This window comes from Cynocephalus volans, chromosome 14, assembly GCF_027409185.1.
Source record: "Cynocephalus volans isolate mCynVol1 chromosome 14, mCynVol1.pri, whole genome shotgun sequence".
NCBI classification, from domain to species: Eukaryota; Metazoa; Chordata; class Mammalia; order Dermoptera; family Cynocephalidae; genus Cynocephalus; species Cynocephalus volans.
Window position 1 is genome coordinate 96,461,681 of NC_084473.1, and position 25,571 is coordinate 96,487,251.

Consider the following 25,571-nt stretch of genomic DNA (forward strand, 5'->3'; position numbering starts at 1 on the left):
CTATACTTTGGAAGAACGCACTGTTTACATTTCATGTCATCCTTTGCTCTTTCTTCCTGAGTCTGCAATTATTAAAGGAAAACTACATCACACCAAATGACACTGCAGCTGACAGCCATATCTGCATAAGGGTCATCCATCTGTTAGGCTATTATTAAAATAAAAACACAAGAATTTTAAAATTTGTCATAAATTCACAGTTCCCTGGGGATGTATGCCTGGAACTCAATTTGAGAAATGCTCTTTTACTGCTTTACAGTGGCCTTCACAGAAACTTCCCCTATGACACCTCCAAAGGAAGGACACAACACGTACATAAGCCTCTCACTTCTCCTCAAGTGTTTTTGGAGATAAGGATGTAGAATACAAGAGCCAATGTATTTTAAAACGTCATTGGACACAGGGTGATTTGCCCAGAAAACTTGTGCTCTCTCTTACAGAAATCCAATCCCCATTCCCTGCTTTCTAAGAGGTATTTAAGTAAGGAAAGAGGTTGATAAGGTCCAAGGGCCAAAAGATATGTTACTATGCTGAGAAAAACACAGCCAGAGACTGACTTCTTGTTCTCCAGATGTGCAGTCTATATGATTTCATGCAAAATGCTGCCATAGAAAAGTCTCATAAGACTCAAGGACACGAAAACAAGCTTGTGGAGGCCGTTTTGAAGTGTGTGTATTCTCAGGGTAATGGATAGCCCTCACGACAGAGTTCAAGTTCCACTGTCTCTAGAAACATGCAGTAGAATTCTACTGTGTACAAGAAGCCATCGGCACCCATGAGATAATGCTGATGTTCACAGTGCAGCCCAAACCCTCACACCCCATGGTAGGAACAAAAAGGAAGGTAGTGCTGTCATGATAAGGCACAGGAAGGTGAACTTGGCATAGAAATTGGTCATGACACAGAAGCCAGCCACTGCACAGGAAGTCCTCCCCAGGTCAAGTGGAGGCCCAGCACAGTACAGTGAATCCAGAACAAAACTATCAGGATCTGTGGGAGTTTGGCCACTTTGGGGCACCTTTAAAATTATGCACCTGATTTTATAGCATTTATACAAATTGTCTGTTTCATAAAAGGTGACTTGTGGTAGTTAGTGTTTGTGGTTTTTGAGGAATTGGTCCATTTCATCAAATTTATGTGGTTATAGCTGTTTGTAGTATTCTATTGTCCTTTTAGTAAATGCAGGGTCCCTAGTGACGCATCCCGCTTCATTTCTGATATTGGTGGTTTGTGTCTTATCTCTTCTTTGTCAGTCGTGAAAGAAATCTGTAAATTTTATTGATCTTTTCAAAGAACCAGCTCTTTGTTTCATTTATCTTCTTATTTTGTGTTTTGCTTTGTTTTCAATTTCATTGATTTCTACTCTGATCTTTATTATTTCATTCCTTCTGTTTGCTTCAGGTTTATTTTGCTCTTCTTTTTTGGGGTTCTTAAGGTGAGAGCTTAGATATTGATTTGAAGCATTTGTCTTTTCTAATATTTGCATTCAGTGCTATAAATTTTCCTCTCAGAACGGCTTTAACTGTCTTACAAATTTGGAGATGTATTTTCTTTTCACTTCATAGATACATAAAAAGGCTTTATTTGCAGGGAAGCAGGAGTTTAATCAAACAGGTCAAATCCTACATCATCGTCTGACTCTCTGGACTCCTCCTCCTTCTCACCTGTCTTCTCCTCAGCTGTAGCAAGGGCAGAACCAGCAGCAGCAGCTGCAGAGCCTGGGGCAGCAGAGGTGGCCACAGCCCCACCAGTGGGCACACTGGCAAGCTTGCCAATACCCTGGGCAGTAACATCGTCAATGTTTTTTCTGTTCAGCTCACTGATGCCCTTGCTGACCCGGTCTTCATCCACCTCGTTACCCATACAGTCCAGGGTCTTCTTGATGTCCTTAGTGCTGGGGCAGGAGTTGCCTCCATGGTTGTCCAGCAGGTAGGAGGCAACTGCCTTGGATTGAATGTCCCCCCAAAACTTAATCCCCACTGTAACTGTTGAGGGTGGGAAATCCTATTATGGTAATTGACAGGTGGGACCTTGACGAGGTGATTAGATTGTGAAGACTGTACCTTCATGAATGGATTGATCATTCTTGGAATAATGGGAGTGGTTCTGGTGGCTTTAAAAGGAGACTAAATGAGGAGGCTGCTTTCTGTCTCTGCTCTGCCATTCTGCCATGTAAGACCCCTGCATCATTGTCATCACCACCAAGACCTTCAACAGATGTGTTCCCTGGACTTTGGACTTCCCAGCCTCTGCAACTGTAAGCAATAAATATCGTGTCTTTACAAGTTACCCAGTTTCAGGTATTTTGTTATAAGCAACAGAAACAGACTAATACAATGACACAGCGCATCTCAGCAGTGGCAGAGAGGCCTCACATGTGCAACCTCAGCAGCATCACGGAGGAAAAGGAGGAGTTGTGTTTTCATTTTCATTCAATCCAATGTATTTTTAAAATTTCTTGGAGAGCACCTCTTTTACCCATAGATTATTTAGATGTGTGTGTGTAGTTTCCAAATGTATGGAGATTTTACTGTTATCTTTCTGTTGTTAGTTTCTAGTTTGATTCCATTGTGGCTGAAGAAAACACTCTATCATTTTGATTCCTTTAGGTTTGTTGAGGTTTGTTTTTTAGCCAAGGATGTTGTTACCATTGTATATGTACTGTGGGCACTTGAAAAGAATGTGTATTATGCTGTTGTGTGAAATTTTCTGTAAATGTCAATTAAATCCGCTTGGTTGATGATGGTGTTGAACACTTCTAAATCCTTACTGATTTTCTATCTAGTTATTCTGTCAATTGTTGACACAGGATATTGAGTTTCCAACTTATAAGTATGGATATGTTTATTTCTCCTTTCAATTTTACCAGATTTTCTTCACATATTTTTCAGCTCTGTTGTTTAATACTTACATATTAGTATTACTATTATTCTTGGTGGATCGACCTTTTAATCACTGTGTGATAACACTCTATGTCCCTGGTAATTTTCTTTGCTCTAAAGTCCACTTTATTTGATATTTGATTAATGTTTGCATGGCATATCCTTTTTATATCATATTACTCTCAACCTGCCTATTTTGTAATATTTGAAGTGAGTTTCTATAAACAGCATATAGTTGGATTACGTTTTTAATCCAACCTTTCATTCCCTGTCTTTTAATTTGTGTATTTAAATCACTTACATTTAATACAATTATTGCTATGTTAGGTCTTAAGAATGCCTTTTAAAAATTAACAGACTTTATTTTCAGGGATATTTTAGGTTTTCAGAGAAATTGAGAAAGAAATTACAGAGTTCCTATATATACCCCCCCAACACACACACAGAATTTCTCTTATTATTAATATCTGGTATATTTGTTACAATGGGCAAAAGATCTGAATAGACAGCTCATCAAAAAAGTGGCAAATAAGTATATGAAGAGATGCTCAGCAGCATATGTCATTAGCAAATTGCAAATTAAAATAACAATAAGATACCACTACACACCAGTTAGAATGTTTAGAATCCAAAATACTGACACTTTATTATTTTTCTTCCTCCTCTTCCTCCTGCTTCTCCTCCTCCTCCCCTCTCTTTTTCTTCTTTGGTGCTAATATAAATGGCGTGGTGTTTTAAATTTCAAATTCCAGTTGTTCATTGCTGGTATATTGGAGTTATCTTTTGCATATTAATTATGTATTCTGGAACCTTGCTGCAAGTGCTTGTTAGTTCCAGGAGTTTTTGTTGTTGTTAATTCTTTAGGACTTTCTACACAGACAATGATGCCATCTGTGTACAAAGACAGTTTATTTCTTCCTTCCTTATCTGTATACTTTTTATTTCCTTTCCTTGTCTTATAGCATTAGATAGGACTTCCAGTATGCTGTGGTAAGAGTGAACATTCTTACCTTGTTCCTGATCTTCGGAGGAAAGAATCTAGTTTCTCACCATTAAGTACAATGTTAGCTGTAGACATTTTATAAATGTTTTTTACCATGTTGAGGAAGTTCCCTTCTATTCTTAGTTTGCTGATGGTTTTATCAAGAATGGGTGTTGGATTTTGTCAAATGTTTTTTCTTCATCTATTGATATGATCATATGATTTTTCTTCTTTAGCCTGTTAATGTGGTGAGCTGCATTAATTGAGTTTTAAATGTTGAAGTAGTGTTAAATACTTCAAATAAATCCCACTTGGTCATGGTATACAATTATTTTAGTATATTGTTATATTTGATTTGTTAATATTTTCTTCAGAATTTTTGCTCTATGTTCCTGAGATATTGGTCTATAGTTTTCCTTTCTTATAATGACTTTGTCTGGTTTTGGTGTTAAGTATTTGTATTACACTGGCCTCATAGGTTGAGTAAGGAAGTATTTCCTTTGCTTTTATTTTCTGAAAGAGATTGTAGAAACTTGATGTCATTTCCTCTTTAAATGTTTGGTAGAATTCACCAGTGAACCCATCTGGGCCTGGTGCTTTCTATTTTGAAAGACTATTATTAATTGTTGATTCAATTTCTTTTTAATAGATATAGGTCTAATCAGATCATTCATTTCTTCTTGTCTGAGTTTTGGTAGATTTTGGTAATGTTTTCAAGATTCATTTCATCTAAGTTATCAAATTTGTGCACATAGTACAAATTTTTCTTCATAATTTCCTTTTATTACCCTTTTAATGTCCATGGGATCAGTAGTGATGGCCTCTTTTTAATTTCCGATATTAGTAATTTGTGTCTTCTCTCTTGTTTTTGTGGATAGTCTTGCTAGAGGTTTATCTATTTTATCAATCTTTTCAAAGGACTAGTTTTCAGTTCCATTGGTTTTCTTTATTGAGTTCCTCCTTTCAGTTTCATTGATTTCTGCCTTTTTATTATTTCTTTTCTTCTGCTTACTTTGGATTTAATCTGTTCTTATTTTTCTAGTTTCCTCATGTAGAAGCTTGGGTTATTCATTTTAGATCTTTCTTCTTTCCTGATATATACATTTAATGCTATAAATTTCCCTGTAAATACTGCTTTTGCTGCATCTCACAAATTTTGATGAGTTATGTTTTCATTTTCACTTAGTTCAAGATATTTTTAAATTTCTCTTGAGAGTTCTTCTTTAACCTGTGTGTTATTTAGGAGTGTATTGTTAAATCTCCAAATGTTTTGTAATTTTTCCAGTTATCTTTCTGTTATTGATCTCTAATTTAATTCCATTGTGGTCTGAGACCATACTTTTCATGATTTCTCTTCTTTTATGTTTGTTAAGGGGTGTTTTATGGCCCAAATATGGTCTCACTTAGTGAACATTCCAACTGATCTTGAAAAGAATGTGTATTCTGTTGTCCTTGGATGAAGTACTGATGCTCCTCAGATTATGATGGGGTTGCATCCTGATAAACCCATAGTAAATTGAAACTATCATAAGTCAAAAATGCATTTAATACACCTAACCTACCAAACATCATAGCTTTGCCTCATCTACCTTAGAAGTGCTCAGAACACTTACATTAGTCTACAGCTGGGCAAAATCATCTAACACAAAACATATTTTATAATACAATGTTGAATATCTCATATAATTTATTGAATACTGTATTAAAAGTGAAAAACAGAATGGTTACATAAACACACGAAGTACAGTTGCTACTGAATGTATATCATTTTTTGCACCATCATAAAATCAAAAAATCATTAAGTTGAACCATCATAAGTTGGGCACTGTCTGTAAATAAATGTCACTTATATCCAGTTGATTGATGGTGCTATTCAGTTCAACTATGTCCTTACTGATTTTCCACCCGCTGGATCTGTCAATTACTGATAGAAGGTGTTAATATAATAGCAAATTTGTATATTTTTTTCTTGTAGTTCTATCAGTTTTTGCCTCACATATTTCAACGTTCTGTTGTTAGGTGTATACACATTAAACTGTTATGTCCTCTTGGAGAGTTGACTCCTTTATCATTATATAATGCTACTCATTATCTCTGATAATTTTTCTTGCCCTGGATTCTGCTCTGTCTAAAATTAATGTAGCTACTCCAGTATAATGGGTTGAATTGTGTCCCCCTCAAAAATGTCAAAGCCCTAATTTCCAGTATCTCAGAATTTGAATTTATTTGGAAATAGGGTTGTTGTAGATATAATTAGTTAAGATGATACTTGTGATACTGTGAGTGTACCTTACCCCATCTGGAAAGCCCTCTCTCCTTGCCATGTCCTTTATGTGAAGTTATACAGTAGCTAGAAGCAAGGTAGCTAAAACAAGAAGTAGAAACAGCTTGGTGACTATAAAGAAGGGACCTAACGATCAAGCACTTGTGTAGTAACAACTGGTCTGGCTACATGCATCACAAGACCACCAAAAAATATAATCATCGTACTAAGTTGTGACATTAGCCTGTTCCTTAGTAATTGCTTCTTGACTTTTTCCAGTGCTTTGTGTGAACTTCCTACATAAACTTGGGCTCAACCAGAAGGTGGCATGGAGAAACTTTGCCTACGCTCCTGGGTCACCACCCACTTGGTCCATTACCCTTTAAGTAAACTACACTCTTTAATTAAGAGTCTGCTTCATTTTTCAGTCTCAAGATACCCTCTCAGTTTGGTGGGTATTTTGTCTTTGCTCCACCCTCAGACAATACTGGAGAGGGGTGAGCCCCTAATCCAATACTACTTATAAAAAGTTTGGAAAATTTGGGAAATTTGGAGACACACATGTACACAGGGAGAACCATGTGAAGACTGGAGTTATGCTTCCACAAGCCAAGAACCTACCAGAAGGTGGAGAGAGAGTACTGGAACATATTCTTTCCTAACACCCTCAGAGGGAGCATGGCCCTAGTGACACCTTAACCTTGAACCTATGGTCTTCAAATCAGTAAGACAATAAATTCCTGTTGTTTAAGCCACCTAGCTTGTGGTATTTTGCTACAGCAGCCCTAACAAACTGATTAATCCAGATTTCTTTCGATTAGTGTTAGCCTGGTATATCTTAGGGCTTAAGTCTGCAATTTTTTGTTGTCTATTTTTTCTCTCTATTTTTCATTTCTCTGGGGTTTTTTTCCCTTACTTCCTTTGGGTTACTTGAACATTTTTAAGAATTCTGTTTTGATTTATCCATACCTTTTCTTTTTAGTGTATATCTTTGCATAGCTTTTTAAATTTAATATATTAAATATTTAAGATAATAATAATAATATAATTGTTTTAAATATTTTCTCCACATACATTTAGAACCACATTAGACAGTGTTACGAATTTTGCTTCTATCATCAAACATAATTTAGGAAAATGACAAGGAGGAGGAGAGTATATTTTTGCTTACTGTGTTCTTTCTTTCTTCCTGATTTTCCAAATTTCCTTCTTTTATCATTGCCTTTCTGTTTAGAGAACTTCTTTTATGAATTATTTTAGAGTAGATTTAGTAACAAATTCCTTACTTTCCCTTCACCTGAGGATGACCCAATTTCCTCTTCATTTCTGAAGCCTGTTTTTATTGGATATAGGATTCTGAATTGACAGTTCTTTTCTTTCAGCACCTGAAAAATATTGTGCCTCCATGGTTTTGGTGAGAAATCTGTTGTAATTAAAATTGTTTTTCCCCATGCATCAGGTGTTGTTTCTTTCTAACTGCTTCCAGATTCTTTTTCGTTCTGTTTAGTCTTCAGACATTTGACTATAACGTATCACGATGTGGATTTTTCTATGTAAATTCTATTTGGGGTTTGCCTAGCTTCTTCAATCTTTAGTCTTCAATTTTACATTTCTTGCCAAATTCGGGAAGGATTTTAGTCATTATATCTTGCAGTACCTTTTTAGCCCTGTCCTCTCTCTCCTCTCCTTCTGAGACTTCAGAGTCTGAAGAGATAAGTATTAGATCTTTCATTACAGTCCCAAAGGTTCCAGAAGTTCTGTTTATTTATTTATTTATTTTCCAGTCTATTTTCTTTCCTGCTGTCCAGATTGGGTAATTTCTATTGTTATATCTTCAAGCTAACTCATTCTTTCCTCTGCCTCATCAATTTTGCTGTTGAGTCTGTCTATTGAATGTTTGGCTGTTGTGCTTTCTGCTTCTAAAATTTCCATTTGGTTCTTTACAGTCCCTATTTCTTAGAAGAGAATTTCCGTTTATCTGTATGCTTCAAGCATAGTCATAATTGCTCATTGAGGCAATTTTATTACGGCTGCTTGAAAATCTTTGTTAAATAAACTTACCATCTCTGTCATCTTGTGTTGACATTTATTGATTTTTTTCATTCACTTTGTGATTCTCCTGGTTCTTGAGATGATGAGCGATTTTTTATTGAATTCTGAACATTTAAGACTATGAGAATTTGTGTCTTATTTAGGCCTCTGTCTCAGTTGGCTTCTTTTGACACGGCCCCGGCAGAAGTGAGATGGCTGCCTCATTACTGCCAGGTGACAATAGAGGCCCAGGTTCCCCTCATGGCCTCCTCTGACATTCAAGGGGAGTGAGGCCCCTCACTACCACTGGACGGGGGTGTACGTTCTGGCTGCCCTCTAGGCTGTACATCCTTGACTGGAGAGGATCGGAGTTTGTCATTGCTGCTCCCCACATGGCCTCCACTGACACCATCGAGGGCGACCTTGTTACCACTAGGTGACGGTGAACATCCTGACCCTCCACTAGGATTGGGACATCTCTTTACAGCCTGGTCACGGTAGAAGTCTAGGCTCTCCACTCAACATTGGCGGGCATAGGTGGAAGTGGGGCCACAGTCTTTTCTGTGGTTTTTAGCTGGAATAGAGTAGCCGTTGTCTAAAAGTCAACTTTTAGCCTTGCTAGGCTGTCCCTTTCCTAGTCCTCTGGCTAGAAAGAGCAGGCTTGTTGGGGCTTTTGTTTTGTTTTGTCTGCACCATTGGCATTTTCAGGTTCCCAACTTCTTCTGCTCTAACTCTGGGATATATGAGGGAGGAAAAAATCCAGGGAATTTACTACCATGTTATTCCTTGGGTCCTGAAGTCCCTAGTCAGTCTTCTGTTGCCTCTCCATTTTTCAAAGTCTTCTTATGTTTGTTTTATATATCATGTCAATAGTTTTTAGTTATGCTTAGCAGGAGGTATAGGTAAAACACATCTTCATCTTCCCAGAAGTCCCCTCGTGCGTCTTTAAGACTTGTTTTGGAAGTTATCCTTAGATAGAGAAAAGGAATGGAGTCCCTAGCTTCCCCACATTAACGCATGCTGCTCTGGCACTTCTTTTCAGTAGTCATCCAGTTAGAGCAGAGCTGCCCTCATCTGTCTGACATTCCATTTCCCAGAAGTAGACCTGATATGGGGATTTGGGTGAAAGAGATTTATTGGGAAATAAATAACCAGTGGGGAAATGCGGAAGTGAGACTGGAAAGTGAGGGAGGCATTATCCAGGGAGGTAACTTTGGCTTGATCCCACAGGGAGCAGTAGAGACAGCACAAGGGTCCCCTCTGAGTTGTCCTGATCAGAATCTAGGGTGGGGGTCTTCATGGGAATATTCAGTTGTACAGAACGCCCCACTCAGAAGGGCTCATGCTTGGTTTAATGCTCTGCTCTCACTATTTTGAAATTCTTAATAATTTTTTAACAAGGGGCGTTACATTGTCGTTTTGCATGGGGCCTAGTAAATTAAGTAGCCAGTCCTGGGTAAGGGGGTAGAGTACTTAAGAGCTCTCCCCCCAAGAAGGAGTTGGAGGGATGTAAATTCCTAGACATTCTGGGTTCTTTCTGAGCTCAGGTGCTCTGGGTTAAATAATATCCCCTCAAATTCATGTCCACCAGAACCCCAGAATGTGGCCTTCGTTGGAAATAGGATTCTTTGCAGATGTAATCAGTTAAGATGAAGTCATACAGGAGGATGGTGTCACAGCAGAGCACTTCAATCTGTAAGGAAATTTTAAGGAGGCATTTATGAGGTTTGCAAACTGGGGAAGACTACCTCTCAAGCTGAGGGGACAGTCTGCCCATCTGAGACAAAAAGTAAGAGATTTTAGTAGTTAAAGTACAGGACCGCATAATCAGTAAACAAGGTTCCAAATACTGTTTTCAAACACAATAGGTGAGTGATTACATCAGGTTTCCAGATGTAATCTGATCTACAAACAGTTAATTGTGTTTACGGTACCCAGTCAAATGACTATACCTATCTCTGTCTAAACAGTGGGTTTCCTGACGTCAATAAATTCAAGAAAACCAACAGTTTCTTAGTCCTGAGTAACAAGTCACTTACAGTTCAATCAAGGAGTCACTTCAGTTCTTTCTTCAGTTTTCCTTTCTGGCCTCTTTTCCTCTTCAAGGTTGAGTCTTAATCCAATGACTGTGTCCTTATAAGAAGAGAAAACAGACAGACAGATTAACACACACAGGGAAGGATACCATGTGAAGACAGAGGCAGAGGTTGGAGAGAAGCACGTACAAGCCAGGGAATGCCAGGATCGCCAGCAACACCAGAAACTCACAGAGCAGCGTGGAGCAGATTCTCCCTCAGAGCCTCCAAAAGGAACCGACCTTGCTGACACCTTGATTTCAGACTTCCAGCCACCTTAACTGTGAGATAATGAATTTCTGTTGTCTCAAGCCACTGAGTTTGTGGAACTTGGTTATGGCAGCCAGAGGAAACTCACGCACCAAGCCAGGTGAACTCCAGGTTGGAAGTAAAGGCACACCTGGGCCAGCGTGCAAAAAACTGACAAAGGATCTCAGGGGCAAGACAGAGCCCTGCTGGGACCAAGCCCCCTGGCCTTGGCCTTTCAGTTAACCAAACCAACTTCTCATCTCCAAGGTGAGGGTGTGGACTAACAGCCCAGCCAAGAGGGAGGACTTCAGACAACAGGGAAGGTAGGGCCTCTAGTGAACCAGAGAGGGCTGACCCCACTTAAAGGCATTCACATTCAAATTATAAGAGAAAAAAAAGCAATGCCCACCGGACAAGGCGTGCCAGGGCCAAATGCAGCTCCTGGGCCTGGAAATGATGCTTCCATCTCAGAAGCTCTCCAGGTGCTCAGCTGAGTCAGGCTCATCCTCATGTTATATCTGTTCTCTGGGATGTAGATTCTCCTACATCAAAGACAGGCTAGGCTCTCTGCACTCACAACTCCATTACATGGTGCCCTCAGCTATTCATAAACATCTCCTGCACTGGCCCTCAGGGTTCTGAAATTCCTCACTGACTCACTTCTTGGGTTAAGACATTAAAGTTGTTTGTTCAAATGCAATGTCGTCAAGGATTACGATCTACTAAAGCAGGGCAAGATTAACTCAAGTTACATTATCACATCATCTCTGTGAGGAGCTTGCAGAGTCTTAAGCAAAGTGGATACTAAACAGGTGTGTTTTGATTTAAGTTGGGGAATCAGGAAAACCTGAACCAGGGGCCACTGCCTGGGGAGTGCAGTCCAGGTAGAATGACACAATACGGGGCACCAAGCAGCAGGGGAAGGGCATGTGCCACCAGGAGGAGGAAAGTTTATGTAGAAATGAAGGAGACCTAGAAGGTAAACATCATTGAATCGAAATATTGCAGAGGGCTGGCACTGCCCACAGAAATGGTGTAGGGTGCATGGGTGCGAAGAAGTTTTCACAATTTCAGGCAACTTGATGCCAGAGACCCCAAAATAATAAAACCATACATTTAAATATATATGTTTTCTTATTATTTCATGTGACCCACACAACATGTCTGAAAAGCAGCTATTTATTTACAAGTCCATTCTATAGACGGGGAGCATTAGATTCCTAAAAATTAAATGAGTTTTACAATCAGCCAGTAGGAAAGCGAGCATCAAACCAGCTTCTTTCCAGAGCCTTATGCTTGCTGTTCACTCCAGAGGCTCCTGGCACATCTGAGTTCAAATCCCACCAGTAGGAGGCTGGATGGAAATGATGTGAAATAGTGATCAAAGCTGGCTGGTCTGCTAAGCCTGCCAACAGCCAGCCACCAAGGGCCACTGCTCAGCAGGGGGCCAGTGCTTGGGTTTAGTCCTCTGCAGATGCTGCCTTGAAATTCTTAATAATCTGGTCTTTGAATTTGTGCTCTGTGAGTGAATACAACGAAACAGCAGAAGGGAACATGCTGCGGGGGCTTGGAGCCAGGCTCATGTGCTGCCCCCGCCTCATGCTGATGCTCAGCACCCAGGCTCAGTTGCCCCTTCCTGCAGCCCCCTGCTGGGGGCCTGCACACGACCTTGGGCCAGAGGAGAGCAACATTAAATAGCAAACTTAAAAACAAACAAAAAAACCCCACCTTACCAGACAGAGAAAGAGAGGGAGAGAGAGAATGCAAAAGAAAGGAAGAAAGCCTCCCTTCTAAACAAAGGGATTCGCATTTTTTTCTTGCACTGAGCCCTGAAAATTATGTAGCCAGCCTTGAGAGCAATGACCTAATATATGAGGGAACTTCAAAAAGCTTGTGGAAAAATAGATTTAAAAGATAATACAAATCTTACCATGAACTTTTTGAAGACCCCTTCAAATAGTGTATACAAAAGCAACATGCATGAGCCAGGCAGTCCATGAGCAATTTGTTGGCTGACAACACAGCCCCAACATTCTAGAACTTTAAAGACCTGTCTTTAATACTAAAAGCAGAGATCCAGGAACACCCAATCTGTCACACTGTTCTCAAACACACTCCACACTCCAGTCTCCGGGGCTGGTCCACAGCCCAGAGCTAGGCAAACTCCCTGCAAAGAGCAAGAGCTAACCCTGCCCTGCAAAGGAGCATATACTCCTTACACATACTCTTAGATTGTGATATTCCATGTAGAAACAAATTACGTTTATTTTGTTCATTTCATCAGTAGAATCCTGGGATGGTACATAAAAAGTAAGTTGAGAGCCATTGCCTTAATTTTAAGCTCCAATGGAAGCATGGGAGGGGGAGGCTCAGGGTGTCCTCCACTGTCGGGCCTTAAAAACTAACGCCACCTTAAGTGACAATACAAGCGGCACCATTATGGGCCCACAAGGGCGTATTAACATGGCAGCCTAAGAGGGCGCTGGGAGGAAGTAAGGTGGGAGTGTCTGCGGGAGCCTTGCCTTAGCCCTTATTGGCCAAATACACGCTTCCATGCTTGTGAACACTGCGTGATTGCAATAGCTAGGCATTGAGACAGGATGCATGCTCTCCTAACCTTTAAGCTGATTGGAGGATGTAAAAACCTCCCTTCCCCGCTTGCCTTTAAAAGCAAGTGCTTGTGTGATAATAAACGGAACTGCTGGACAGAACCCCCACCGTGTCTGAGTGTCCTTTAACGGGCTGGTTGGGGCCGGGGGCTGTGCTCACCTCTCTTCATGGCTCTATTCCCCTGTCTCCATCCAATGGGGACGGGAGGGAAAGAGGAATCTGGGCAATTCGCTCACCCACCAGAAGGGACACCAAGGGAGAGACTGATAGTGAGGCAAGGGCTGTACGGGTCAGCCGGTGGTGGACCCGACAGAGTGGTGCCCCATGTGAGGCGTTTTTTAAAACTCGTGGGTGAAACGTGAGCGAGTGAGGCCCCCGGCTGCTCAGTCCTGAAAGAAGGTCGACGAAGGGTGATCAGCCAGCGGAGTAGTCGCTGCGAAGTAATTCGCCTGCGTGTCAGGGTGAGTGCCATAACAGGGGGAAGTCCCTGCACTTCTCTGCCCTGTTGCTCCCTTTGTCCCTTCCTCACAGGGCAACATGGGAGGCGTGTGTGGAGAGAGTGACGAGACAGCCTGCAAGGCTCTAAAGTACATGTTAAAAAGCAGAGGCCTAGAAATATCTGACTCCACGGCCACCAATGCCTGGCGTCATGTGGTGCAGGTGGCCCCTTGGGCACCTTTGTCCAACTTGTTCTCGTATGAGACTTGGGACCGGGTTCAGACCCTGGCCAGAAAGAATGAGATTAGTCACGGGCTAGACGCCCCCTTAGGGTTCTACGCAACCATCTCTGCCCTAAAGCTTTGCTTCCGTCCCGAGCATCAGGAAGGGGCAGAAAGGGATTGGGCGCAGTTCGATGAGGAGAGAAAAAAGGAAACAAAGCTGCCAATGCAAGGCCCTGAGCCACTGAGTGATACCTGTGCCCCTACCCTGTACCCTCCTCTCCCGGCACACTCACCCCGCCAAAGTTTAGCCGAAGGAGAGAAAGCGGCACCTGAAGAAGTGGAGGAGGCTAGCCCACCTTTAAAAACACCCCTGGCAGAGCCGCAGGCTTTTCCTGTCATGGCTCGCTGGGAACCCCCAGCCGTCCGCAGCCCGTGGGGGGAAGCGGCCCCTCAGGCCTATCCAGTCAACATTGCCCCCGGTGGAAATAGGCCGGCCGCTTGGTACCCTTGGGAAGCTCATGACCTTAAAGAGCTGAGAAAGGCTGTCGCAGAGGATGGGCCCAATTCCCTATGGGCAGAAAAAAATAGAAAAAATAGAATTAAAAGATAATACAATCTTTCCATGAACTTTTTGAAGTCCCCTTGTAAATGCTGTCATTTTTTTGAGAATGCCTGTCCATTTAAATCCTAGCTCCACACTGCTTTATGTTCTTGTTTTTATATCAATTTTACTGAAGCACAATTTGCATATTTTCAAATGTGCTATTTGATAAGTTTTGACAAATGTGGACATCTGTGTAACCACTGTCACTCCATGATAGAAAACATTTCCATTCCCCCCAAAAGTTCCCATCCCTATCAAAGAACAAGTTTTCCAAATTAGGAAGCAACTTGCTTTTATTAGCCTAAGACTCTTGGCTGAAAATATTTTACTTAATAATGAGTTTGGAAGAGAATTCAAACTCACTATTAAGAATGAGTTATTCTTAATATCAATAACTTATTTTGACAATTTCTCACTTACTTGTGGGAGCTAAAAATAAATAAATAAAGACACAAACAAACGGGTGGGGGGTGGGGAAGAAGACACAACAATCACAATTCCTTGAACTTGTTAAGACAAGCGAACAGATATGATGTTGACGGGTGGGAGCGGGGAGAAGGAAGAGGGAGGGAGGATTAGGTAAAGGGACATGAAACTTAACTACATTGTATATTGATAGAATAAAATAAAAAATAAATAAAACTAGAAAAAAAGACAATTTCAATTCTAATTTAGAATAAATTTTTATATTATTTCCATTACATTTTCTTTTTTTAAAAAAAAGAGAGAAAAGGCTTAGATTGAGGCGGGGGGAGAAACACATTAAGACCAAAGCATTTTAAACTAAAACACCTCCCCAAAGATGTCATTTATTTAAAGTTTCCAATCCAGGTAAGTAGTTCTTTCAGAAAGGCAGAATATTTAATCCTGAGGCATGTCATAGACACTCAAGTAACTGTTGAAAAACTGAATGAATTTGAAAATATTTGTAAAACTCACAAGAAGAGATAACACCTCTCTAAACTTGCCTAAATTATGACATGAAGCTGCTGACTTAAAATCCATCTTCAGTCACAGGCAAGTTTTTCTCAAACGATAGCAAGCAGTCGCATTGAAGATGCAGAGTGGGGCTTCAGGTCAAGATGGAAGAATAGACAGTCCCTGGTGTCACTCTCTCCCACAAATCAACCAATTTATAACTATTAAAAAGCAATGACAGCTAAGCTGGGGCCACTAGAGCTCAGGGGGAGAGGAGGAGAGACCTACAGAGTGCATGAACTCAGGAGAAGCCACAATGATAGAAAGAAAGGACCGCTCCCACTATTTCAAGCCCTGGCTGCTTCAAGTCTGGAGCTGGTGAGCACATGGAGCAAGAGCTGGCAAAAGCCACATCTGTGCCCTTTGGATGAAGTTGCTTGGAGATGGCAGGGAGAAGAGGCCCTTGGCGGCCTCCAAGCCAGCAAGACCACTGACAGGGTTCCCATGGACCCACATAGGAGTGAGGGGCCACAGACAACTGAAAAAAGGAGCCACTCAGAGGCTGGTGAGTCATCATGAGGGACTGGTGCACAGCCCATCCCATGGGAAGTGTTTGGAGTGCAGAGGGATAGGGAGACAGGCCCACCAAGGGGACACTGGGGCACAGCAAGAACAGCTGATCTGCCCTCTAATCATCCCAGGCCCATTTGGTAGAGAATAGTCAGGAATATAGAACCTCAGGGGGTGCAGTTTGATGAAAGGACTCAGGCCCAGACCAGAGTTTCCACACAACCCAGATGTACCCGACCTCACAAGACCTGGAAGTACATACAAGGTCAACAATTAAAACCTGAGCTGCACAAAAATCCTTCCCCAGGGAATCGGCAGCAAAGCAGCAATTTAGCTCAACCACAGAGCTCAAGTGCTGGTCCCCCACAGAGAGTTCCGCCATTTTAGAAGCAAGCAAAGGACAACAAAATTCATTCCAGTGCAGAGTTTAAGGGGTGGGAACAGCAAATAAGCTAACAAAGAACTGAAAGAAAGAACAAAATACCCACAGATCAGAGACAAAGTCTGACGTTAACTGTGAAGATCTAACACCACAAAAGTACACCTATAAAACCCAAAAGGATCGGACATCTCCTAGGCTCCCGAGCCAGGGCAGTGGGGGACCAAGGGTCTCAGTCACGCCCCACCCCTGACATCCACAACCAGCCCAGCAATGACCACCCAGCTACTGCAGGAAGTGCCCTGGGCTCTCAAGATGGGGTAATGGGGGGCCAATGGCTTCAGCCATGCCTCCCTGACATCCGCAATCAGCCCAGTGATGACCACCGAGCCACCAGCAGAACCCCCCTGGTTTCCCCTGCCAGGATGATGGGGTTGCCATTGGCCTTGACCAAACCCCCACTTCCTATTCCTCCCACCCTATTCCCTTCTCCCTTCCCCTCTCCCCTTCCCCCGCAACTGCTCCACAACATCTTAGAATGTAAAAAAAAAATAATAATATTGATAAATAAATAAATTATTTTTTAAAATTGTTATAATCATTTTGGAAAACAAATCAAAACAAAAGATGCAGAGTGACTTGTTTGTTTTTGCTTTTTCATTTTTGGTGGCTGGCCACTATGGGGATCCGAACAGAACGACTTTTTAAGATAACTGAACCAACCAGAACAAAATGCGGCTGCTGGCTGACATAGAAAGAATATGCAAAGTCAAAAGTGAGGCCTGGGAGCCATTACTGGAGCCCGACAGTGGACTTCATATAGTTTAAGCCATTTGGAGAAGGGGATGAGACAGTGGGAATTAGCAGAACAGGGCTCCGTGCAGGGGCACACAGGGGCACACGTCTTTACCCTCCACCAGAGGAATACAATTGCTCCATTGATACTCTCCGAAGAGGTTAGTGTTTCTCTACATTGTTCCCTGACAACACGCCCCATCTCCAGAAGTTCCCAAGAACATGCTTCTGGAAGTGTATTCCCATAACTGCGACAATATAAAGACATCTGAAGTTTCTCTTGGACTTCCCTCTCCCTGTCATCCTAACTAATTGTATCATGTTTTAAGTGTTTCAACATTTCAACATTTCAACTTAGAAGAGTACCTGGGAATCTAAACATGCTCATTTCTTTGTGTTCCCTGTTCCCTATTTGTCCCGGCTTCTATGAGGGAACATCTTCCTTTTCACTGTCTGACCCTTGTCTTTGATTCACTTTGGGTCACCAGCCTCCTTATTGCTCTTCCCACAATGGCTTGGGGTCACCCACCCTGCAGGCTCAATCCCTGTTGGCAGCAGGGGTGAAAATTGTCTACACCGACCTGAGTTCACATAGGCACTTTTTACCCAAGGAGCCCTTGCTTAGTCCAGGGCATGCCCCTGTCCCTCCCAAGTGTGTGGGATGATCATGTCCCCTCAAAAAAGATTTGTTGAAGTTCTGACCCCGAGCACTGTAGAATGTGATTTTACTTAAAAGACAGTGTCATTGCAGATGTAATTATTTAGACGAGGTCATCCTGGAATAGAATGGGCCCTTAATCCAATATGGCTGGTGTGTCCTTATAGCAAGACAGCCGCATGAAGACACAGACACAGAGAGGACATCATGCAACAATGAAGGCAGAGACTGGAGAGATGCAGCTGCAAGCACAGGGACAGCAGAGATGCAGCAAGCCCCGGGAGCTGGGAAGAGGGGAGAAAGGGCTTGCCTGGGGGCTTCCGAGGGAGCACGGCCCAGCTGCACCTTGATCTCAGACTTCCAGCCCCCAGCACCGCGAGACAACAAATTCCATCTTAGGCCATCCAGTTTGCGGTACGTTGTTATGGCAGCCCTGGGAAACAAACACACAGGGTGACTCTCATTTGCATTTGACTGTCACCTTCTCCAAGAAGCCAGTCAGGGTTAGGTATTATTCCTCCAAAGTCTTATTTTATCCTGTGTTTAACTCCCCGGTGAAATATGATTCCTTAATTACCAATTTTTTTTTTTTTTTTTTTTGCCTTTCTGGCATTTCTCTCAAGCAAATGGTCAGCCCTGATGTGGTCAGGGATATGATAAGGTAGGAGAAAAAATTACTAGCAAGATTCTTCCCATAGTGACTTAACACAACGAGTATTATTTCACACCTTCAGTGAGGCCAGAATTCAGGAGTCACTCAGCGTGGTGGTTCCCGTTCATCATTTCTTGTGTAGATGCAATCATCTGAAGGCTTGGATTCCAAAGCCTGGGTCCCTAGGGAAACATGGAGAATGAAAGCCCAGACATTAAGTTTGGGAGACGTGATTGAAGATGGTCTCCAATGAGCCCTGCCACCTGGTATTCATACCCTCTGTAGTCCCAGTCCCCTACATTGAATCAGGATTGGTCTGTAGGACCAAGAGAATATCTCAGAAGTGAAATACCATTGCTTCTGCCATATTCACTTCAGCCATATTTTTTGGTATATCACTTCTGAGGCTAGATTATAAGACACGTGGCCTCTGCCTTCTTTCTCCTGGATTGCGTGCTCTGGGAGAAGTTAGCAGCCATGTCACTAGGACACTCAAGCAGTCTATGAAGAGGCCCACTTGGTAAGGAACTGAAGCCTCCTGCCAACAGCCACATGGGTGAACCATCTTGGAAGTGGAACCTCCAACCTCAGTCAAGCCTTCATGTAGTGGATTGAATTATGTCCCCCCAAAAGTCACTGAAGTTTGAACTGTGTTCCCCAAGTTTTATGTTTTAGAAAATTAGCCCCCACTGTGACTGATAAGAGGACAGGAAATCCTATTATGGTAATTGAAAGGTGGAGCCTTGAAGAGGTGATTGGACTGTAGGATCATGCAGTAATGAATGGATTAAAAGTGGTGGTCAGGGCCCTGGTTCTGAGGGCTTTAAAAGAACTGGAACCACCTGGCTAGGTCACTTCTAAATTTCTGTCTCACTGAAAGTGAAATACTTGTTGTCTTAAGTCACTTTGGGGTAATCAATCATGTAACAATAGATAAGTAACACAGCAGGGTTCAAATAGAAGCTTGTCAGGCTGTCGCTCTCTCCAACGCCAGCGCCGCCTCTCGCTCGCCGAGCTCCAGCCCGAGGAGAAGGGGGGGTAAGTAAGGAGGTCTCTATACCATGGCTGTACAAAGCAGACTGCCCGCAAATCGACCGGTGGTAAAGCACTCAGGAAACAACTGGCTACAAAAGCCGCTTGCAAGAGTACGCCCTCTACTGGAGGGGTGAAGAAACCTCATCGTTACAGGCCTGGTACTGTGGCACTCCATGAAATTAGACGTTATCAGAAGTCCACTGAACTTCTGATTCGCAAACTCCCCTTCCAGCGTCTGGTGCGAGAAATTGCTCAGGACTTCAAAACAGATCTGCGCTTCCAGAGCGCAGCTATTGGTGCTTTGCAGGAGGCAAGTGAGGCCTATCTGGTTGGCCTTTTTGAAGACACCAACCTGTGTGCTATCCATGCCAAACGTGTAACAATTATGCCAAAAGACATCCAGCTAGCACGCCGCATACGTGGAGAACGTGCTTAAGAATCCACTATGATGGGAAACATTTCATTCTCAAAAAAAAAAAAAAAAAAAAAAAAATTCTCTTCTTCCTGTTATTGGTAGTTCTGAACATTAGATATTTTTTTTCCATGGGGTCAAAAGGTACCTAAGTATATGGTTGCAAGTGGAAAAATAGGGGACAGAAGTCAGGTATTGGCAGTTTTTCCATTTTCATTTGTGTGTGAATTTTTAATATAAATGCGGGGACGTAAAGTATTAATGCAAGTCAAAATGTTTGGGTGAACAAGTTTCAGCAGTTCAACTTTATAACAATTATAAATAAACCTGTTAAATTTTTCTGGACAATGCCAGCATTTGGATTTTTTTAAAATAAGTAAATTTCTTATTGATGGCAACTAAATGGCGTTTGTAGCATTTTTATCATACAGTAGGTTCCATCCATTCACTATACTTTTCTAACTGAGTTGTCCTACATGCAAGTACATGTTTTTAATGTTGTCTGTCTTCTGTGCTGTTCCTGTAAGTTTGCTATTAAAATACTTTAAACTATAAAAAAAAAACAAAAAAACAAAAAACAAATAGAAGCTTGTCTGATCCTTGGGTCATGCCATCATTCTCCACAGGCCCTTCTGTCTTCAGTCCTTTCTCTAATCAATAATAAATGGAGAATATATTAACAATTAAAAATTTTAAATGTAAATATTATTAAATGCTCAGGCAGAAATTTAGAGGAGAGAAGAAATATTCTAGCAACCACAGAAAGTAAGCATGGCAGGAATAGAGGGCAAAGCTAAGGCATAAAAACGTTCGACCCACAAACTTGAATGAGGACAAACTGTGGGCCAGGCACGGGGCAGGTGTGGGCTCGACCCTGGTGAGATACAGACATGAAAAGGCCCAGTGCCTGGCCTCAGGGAGAGTACAAACTCGCAGAAGAGATTTTCCTATCTCTGGTGTGACTGGTGGTCAAGCACAATTTGGGAAGAGGGAAGAGAGGAGACTGGGGGGTCCTAGAGGCACAGCAGGGGACATATATTCAGAAAATGTACATTTGTGGTTCTGATGGGGGAGTTTTTGGTCCTCTTCATTCTGAAAGTGTCAAGCTGTCAGCCTTGAGAGACAGCACTGACCTGAGTCTAGTTACAGGTGAGCAGCACCCTGAGGTGTGCCATTGCTGAGGTACACTGGGAGGTGCCTGAGTTCCTTAAGGTGCTCATATTCAAACAGCATTGAGTAAATAACTTCTGAGTGCTTCTTCATGGAAGGCACTGTGCTGGGCATTGCAGACTCCACCCTCAAAGAGCCAAGAATACGAGACAAACATACAATGAATATAAATCCAAGAAGAATATTCAGTATCCATGGGGGTGATGACCCAATAGCTAAAGCTTGGCAAGCAGTGCTCCGTGGGCAGCTGGGAGATTGTGGCCTGAGGTCTGACAGGGGCAGCAATGATGGCCACCAGAGTAAGTGGCTCTGGAAATTGGAAGCTTGTTGACTAGTTTGTCAGTACAATCGTCTCAAGGGAATATAGATACACTTATAGCCAAGAGCTAGGACAACCAAAACACAGTTGGGGACAACAGTGGGCCCAGAATCTGAAAGTTCCAGGTCAAAGCAAGAATTATATAGGAGCAAAGTTGGGAGTCAAATTGAGCACGGAAATTCGACTGGACAAAGGGAAACAGGAGAGCAGAAGTTTGAAGGCTTGTCCAGAAGACTGTTTCTCAAGGGCAGAGGGGTGAGCTGAGGTGCTAGAGTAACAGTCCTTGCCTCCCTAGGAAGTAGAACCTGGTCTGAGAAGATAGTGAAAAGTGCAGTCCCAGAGGTAGAAAGCAAATTCATTTCTGGTTGTGGAATCAGTAAAGGCCTCTGGGGCTTTGAAGGATAAGCAGGATTTTGATCATCAGAGCTGGTCATCAGGGAAGAGAAGGATTCCAGGAGGAATCCACGAGGAAAGGCACAGATATGGGAAAGCGCAAGGCAAGCTTGGTGAACAGCTCACACCAGTCACACATAGCAGGGGAGGAGGGGAGAGGGTTCTACCAAACCATAGAAGGATATTGATCTGACTGGTCATCTAACCCAATTCCTTCCATTACTTTTAGCTTCATGGGGCAGAAGGCTTTGAATGCCAGGCTGTAGCATTTAAGCATTATTCTGTAGACAATGAGAAGACAATGGGTAGGTTGGAAAGTTGGGGGCAGATTTCATTTCTAAGTTAAAGAACTGGCATTCTGGTCAATAGAGAATGAAGTGTCACATGTTATAGAACATACTTCCCTCCTCAATTGGACTATTTGCTATTTGATTCCTAAACCCATTCTAAAATTACAGCCTTTGCAAACACTGATGATGCTTCATGGAAGAAGGTGAGCTCCAAGCTGCTCCATGCTCTGTCTGCTCCATGCTCACTTTCCTCGCCAGGCTGTTGGACTCCGTCCATTCTTTGGGACCAGCTGAAGAGCCATACAACATTTTTCTCCATTTTTACATATCAGCTTTGGGGAGACATTTTAAATTTATATCAGATGATGTTGACCAGCAGCCAGGCAGAGAAGTATACTGTGATGAGATGGTCATTGCCTGCACATATGCAAGTTTGGCCATGCATGACAGTATCTTCTGATTTGATTGTCACTTCAATTGAGTTATTTCCATTGGTAGCACGAGGCAAGATCGAATTTTAATGTAAATTATGACTTAAACTGACACTTAAAAGATTATATGTGATGCAGAACTGAAACTAAAAATAATGCTGTATGCAAATGACTCTCTGAGGGTGAGCCTTCTAGTTTTAAAGTGTGGTATAAAGAAGGCAATTCCCCTCTTCTCTGAGAAATCACCCAAAAGCAAGAAGGAGAATAAGAAACAGGAACAAAACTCTATCTTGGAAGAAACTGACGGATATCTGTAACTCTGAACCAAAATAGATGAGGAAGGCTTCCAAATGCACTGAAGGTCAAGTAGGCGTGTAGGAAAATAATGAGATAGGATATCCACAGTTGTAAACATCAGTCAAAGCCAGGAAAGTCTAGTTCCTCAAAGTAAGTGACATACCCTGAGAAACAAAACCAACAGTCCCTTTTTGGAACGAAAGTGTACGGGTTTGTGGCTGGAGATTCCCTAGACTGTTTAAATACAAAGTCTTGACAAGTAAGACATGTGGGAATGAAATGAGAAAGGACACACACCGCTATCTTTACATTCTGATGGTGAAGCAGAATGATGTGAGCAGTTCTGCCATGCTTATCACATCTGTCTGGGGAGAGATAAAGGATAAAAGAACTCTCATACGGCCAGGAAAATGGCATTGGTCCCTCTTCAATCTAAGCCTCTAGGAAGAATTCACCTCTTTACGAATTTTTTTTTTCTTAAAGTTCACAGAAAAAAAAAAAAATCCAGAATCTAAACAAAGATACCACAGTAAAGAAAAAGGTGAAAGTAATAGTGGAGAAGTGATGAATGAAAAACATTCACCAAAAAAAGCCATTGCCATGAAACAGATAACAAGTTGACCAAACATAGTGACAGAACTTTTTTAAAGAAATTAATAAAGCATTTGCTCTTATAAAAGAAGAACATGAAGCACAAACTTAAGAGGTCAGGAAAAATATGGCAAGGCAGAGAGATAGATAAAATGATTTAGCAGCACATAGGAAAGCATTGGGATAAAAAATAATTACAAAAATAATTACAAAATAATTACAAAAACAAGACTAAAAGAAGCAGCACACAAAAGAAGAGTAAGTTGAAAACATAGTAAGATAAAAGGAAGAGAGAATTGAGAAAAGTGAGCAAAATGAAATTAAAATGACCAAAGAATTTAAAATGATCAGATATATCTGCTGCTATGATGGAGTCATTGGTATCAGACCAACCTTTGCCCATGAGAACAACACCAGATTATACCCAGAAGAGTGGATTAGGGAATGGGAAAATAGGTAAGTTGAAAATGTCTAAATTAAAGTTCTGAAAGAAAAAACAAAGAATAGAAAAAGAGCACAAGACACATATGGCACATGGCAAAAAATTCTAACATACATGGATCAAAGTTCCAGAAAGAGAAAAGAGGGAGAATGTGTCTGCAGAGAATCTGGTTTATAATTTTCCAAAAGCAATGGAAGATATTAAGTCAGATTCAAAAATACTACCTGGATAAGTACAAAGAAAACCACACTTAGGTATATCATTAAAAGGATAAAGGGCAAATCTTAAAAGCATTTTTTTAATTAAAAAAGAGAATAAAAATACATCACATTCAAAGATACAATAACACTTTTAGTTAACTTTTAACAGAAATTATGAAAGCCCAAAGAAATGCATTGTCATCTTTCAAATACTGAAAGAATACAACTGACAACCTGGAATTCTCTACCCAGGGAAAATAGCTTCCAAGAATGGAGAGATAAAGTCATTTTCAAAAAGCAAAACCAAACAACAACAACAACAACAACAACAACATTTAAATCCGAGAGATTGGATTACCAACAGACTCACCTAACAGATATCTGAAAGGAGTTTTCTTTAAGTCAGATGAAAATTGATCTCAGCTGGAGGATCAAGAAAAAATGAAGAGAATCTGAAAAGGCAAAAATGAGGAAAATTTTAAATCAATATTGAGTTTTAAATAGTATTTTTTGAGAAGTTTAAAATATATGTTCAATTAAAATACACAACAACACTAGTATAAGTGGCAATAAGAAGGTAATGAAATTAAAGTGTCCTAAAGCCCTTGCCCTGTTTGAAAAGTGGTGTCAGTATTAATTTAAGGAAGACTCTAAAAAGTCAAAGACATGTATAGCAATCTCTTAGGGAAATGAATAATAATGGAATGTGTAACCAACAATAAAGGGGGAATATGGAATGAAATAACAAAAAAAAACATTTTTTTGTTAACCTAAAAGAAGTCAAGACAGGAGAAATATAAAGAAACAACAGAAATATAGGACAAATAAAAAAAGGAGAATAAGTTGGTTGATTTAAATGAAAATATATAATTACATTAAATGTAAATGGATTAAATACTTTAATTAAAAGGCAGAAAGAGGCTTCTGGTCAAGATGGCACAATAGATGGTCCCCAATGTCACTCTCTCCCACAAATGAACCAATTTACAACTATTAAAAAGAAACAACAGCCAAGCTGGGGCCACTAGTGCTCAGGGGAAGAGAAGAGACCTACACAGTTCATGAAGGCAGGAGAAGCCACAATGAGAGAAAGAAAGGACTGCTCCTACCATTTTGAATCCCAAGCACTTCAAGGCTGAAGCTGGTGAGTGCATGGAGCAAGAGCTGGCAAAAGCTGCAGCTGTGCCCTTTGTATGAAGTTGCTTGGAGGCTGCAGGGGAGAAGAGGACTTTGGTGACCCTCAGGCCAGCAGTACCACTGACAGCATTCCTGTGGACCCACATAGGACCAAGGAGCCACAGCAACAGATAAAAGGAGCCACTCAAAGGTCAGTGAGTCATTGCAAGAGACCAGAGCATGGCCCATTCCATGGGAAGTGTTTGGAGTGCAGGCAGTGGGGCAGACGGGGCCACCTGCGGAACAGCATGGACAGCTGATCTGCCCCCTAATCAGCACAGGACCACTCAGTGGAGACTGGCCAGGAATATAGAACTGCAGAGGGAGCAGTTTTCTGAAAAGACTCAGGCCTAGACCAGAGTTTCTATACAACCCAGGTGTACCAGATATCATGAGACCCAGAAGTACTTACAAAGTCAACCATTAAAACCTGAGCTGCACAAAAAGCCTTCGCCAGGGAATCAGCAGCAAAGCAGCAATTTAGC

General features: G+C 41.5%; 2 protein-coding genes across 2 annotated transcripts; one reads left to right on the forward strand and one right to left on the reverse strand.

The window, feature by feature from the left end:
- Positions 1-1,602: 1,602 nt before the first annotated feature.
- On the reverse strand, positions 1,603-8,570 carry LOC134362658 (large ribosomal subunit protein P2-like). Its single transcript, XM_063077833.1, has 2 exons — positions 8,481-8,570; positions 1,603-1,944 (listed from the first exon to the last, which is right to left on the reverse strand). Exons 1-2 carry the CDS (start codon positions 8,568-8,570, stop codon positions 1,603-1,605), a joined length of 432 nt encoding a protein of 143 aa, XP_062933903.1.
- A 7,978-nt stretch (positions 8,571-16,548) lies between these two features.
- On the forward strand, positions 16,549-20,125 carry LOC134362659 (histone H3.3A-like). Its single transcript, XM_063077834.1, has 2 exons — positions 16,549-16,635; positions 19,406-20,125. The coding sequence occupies exons 1-2, from the start codon at positions 16,549-16,551 to the stop codon at positions 19,799-19,801; spliced, it is 483 nt and encodes a 160-aa protein (XP_062933904.1). The 3' UTR covers positions 19,802-20,125.
- Positions 20,126-25,571: the final 5,446 nt, after the last annotated feature.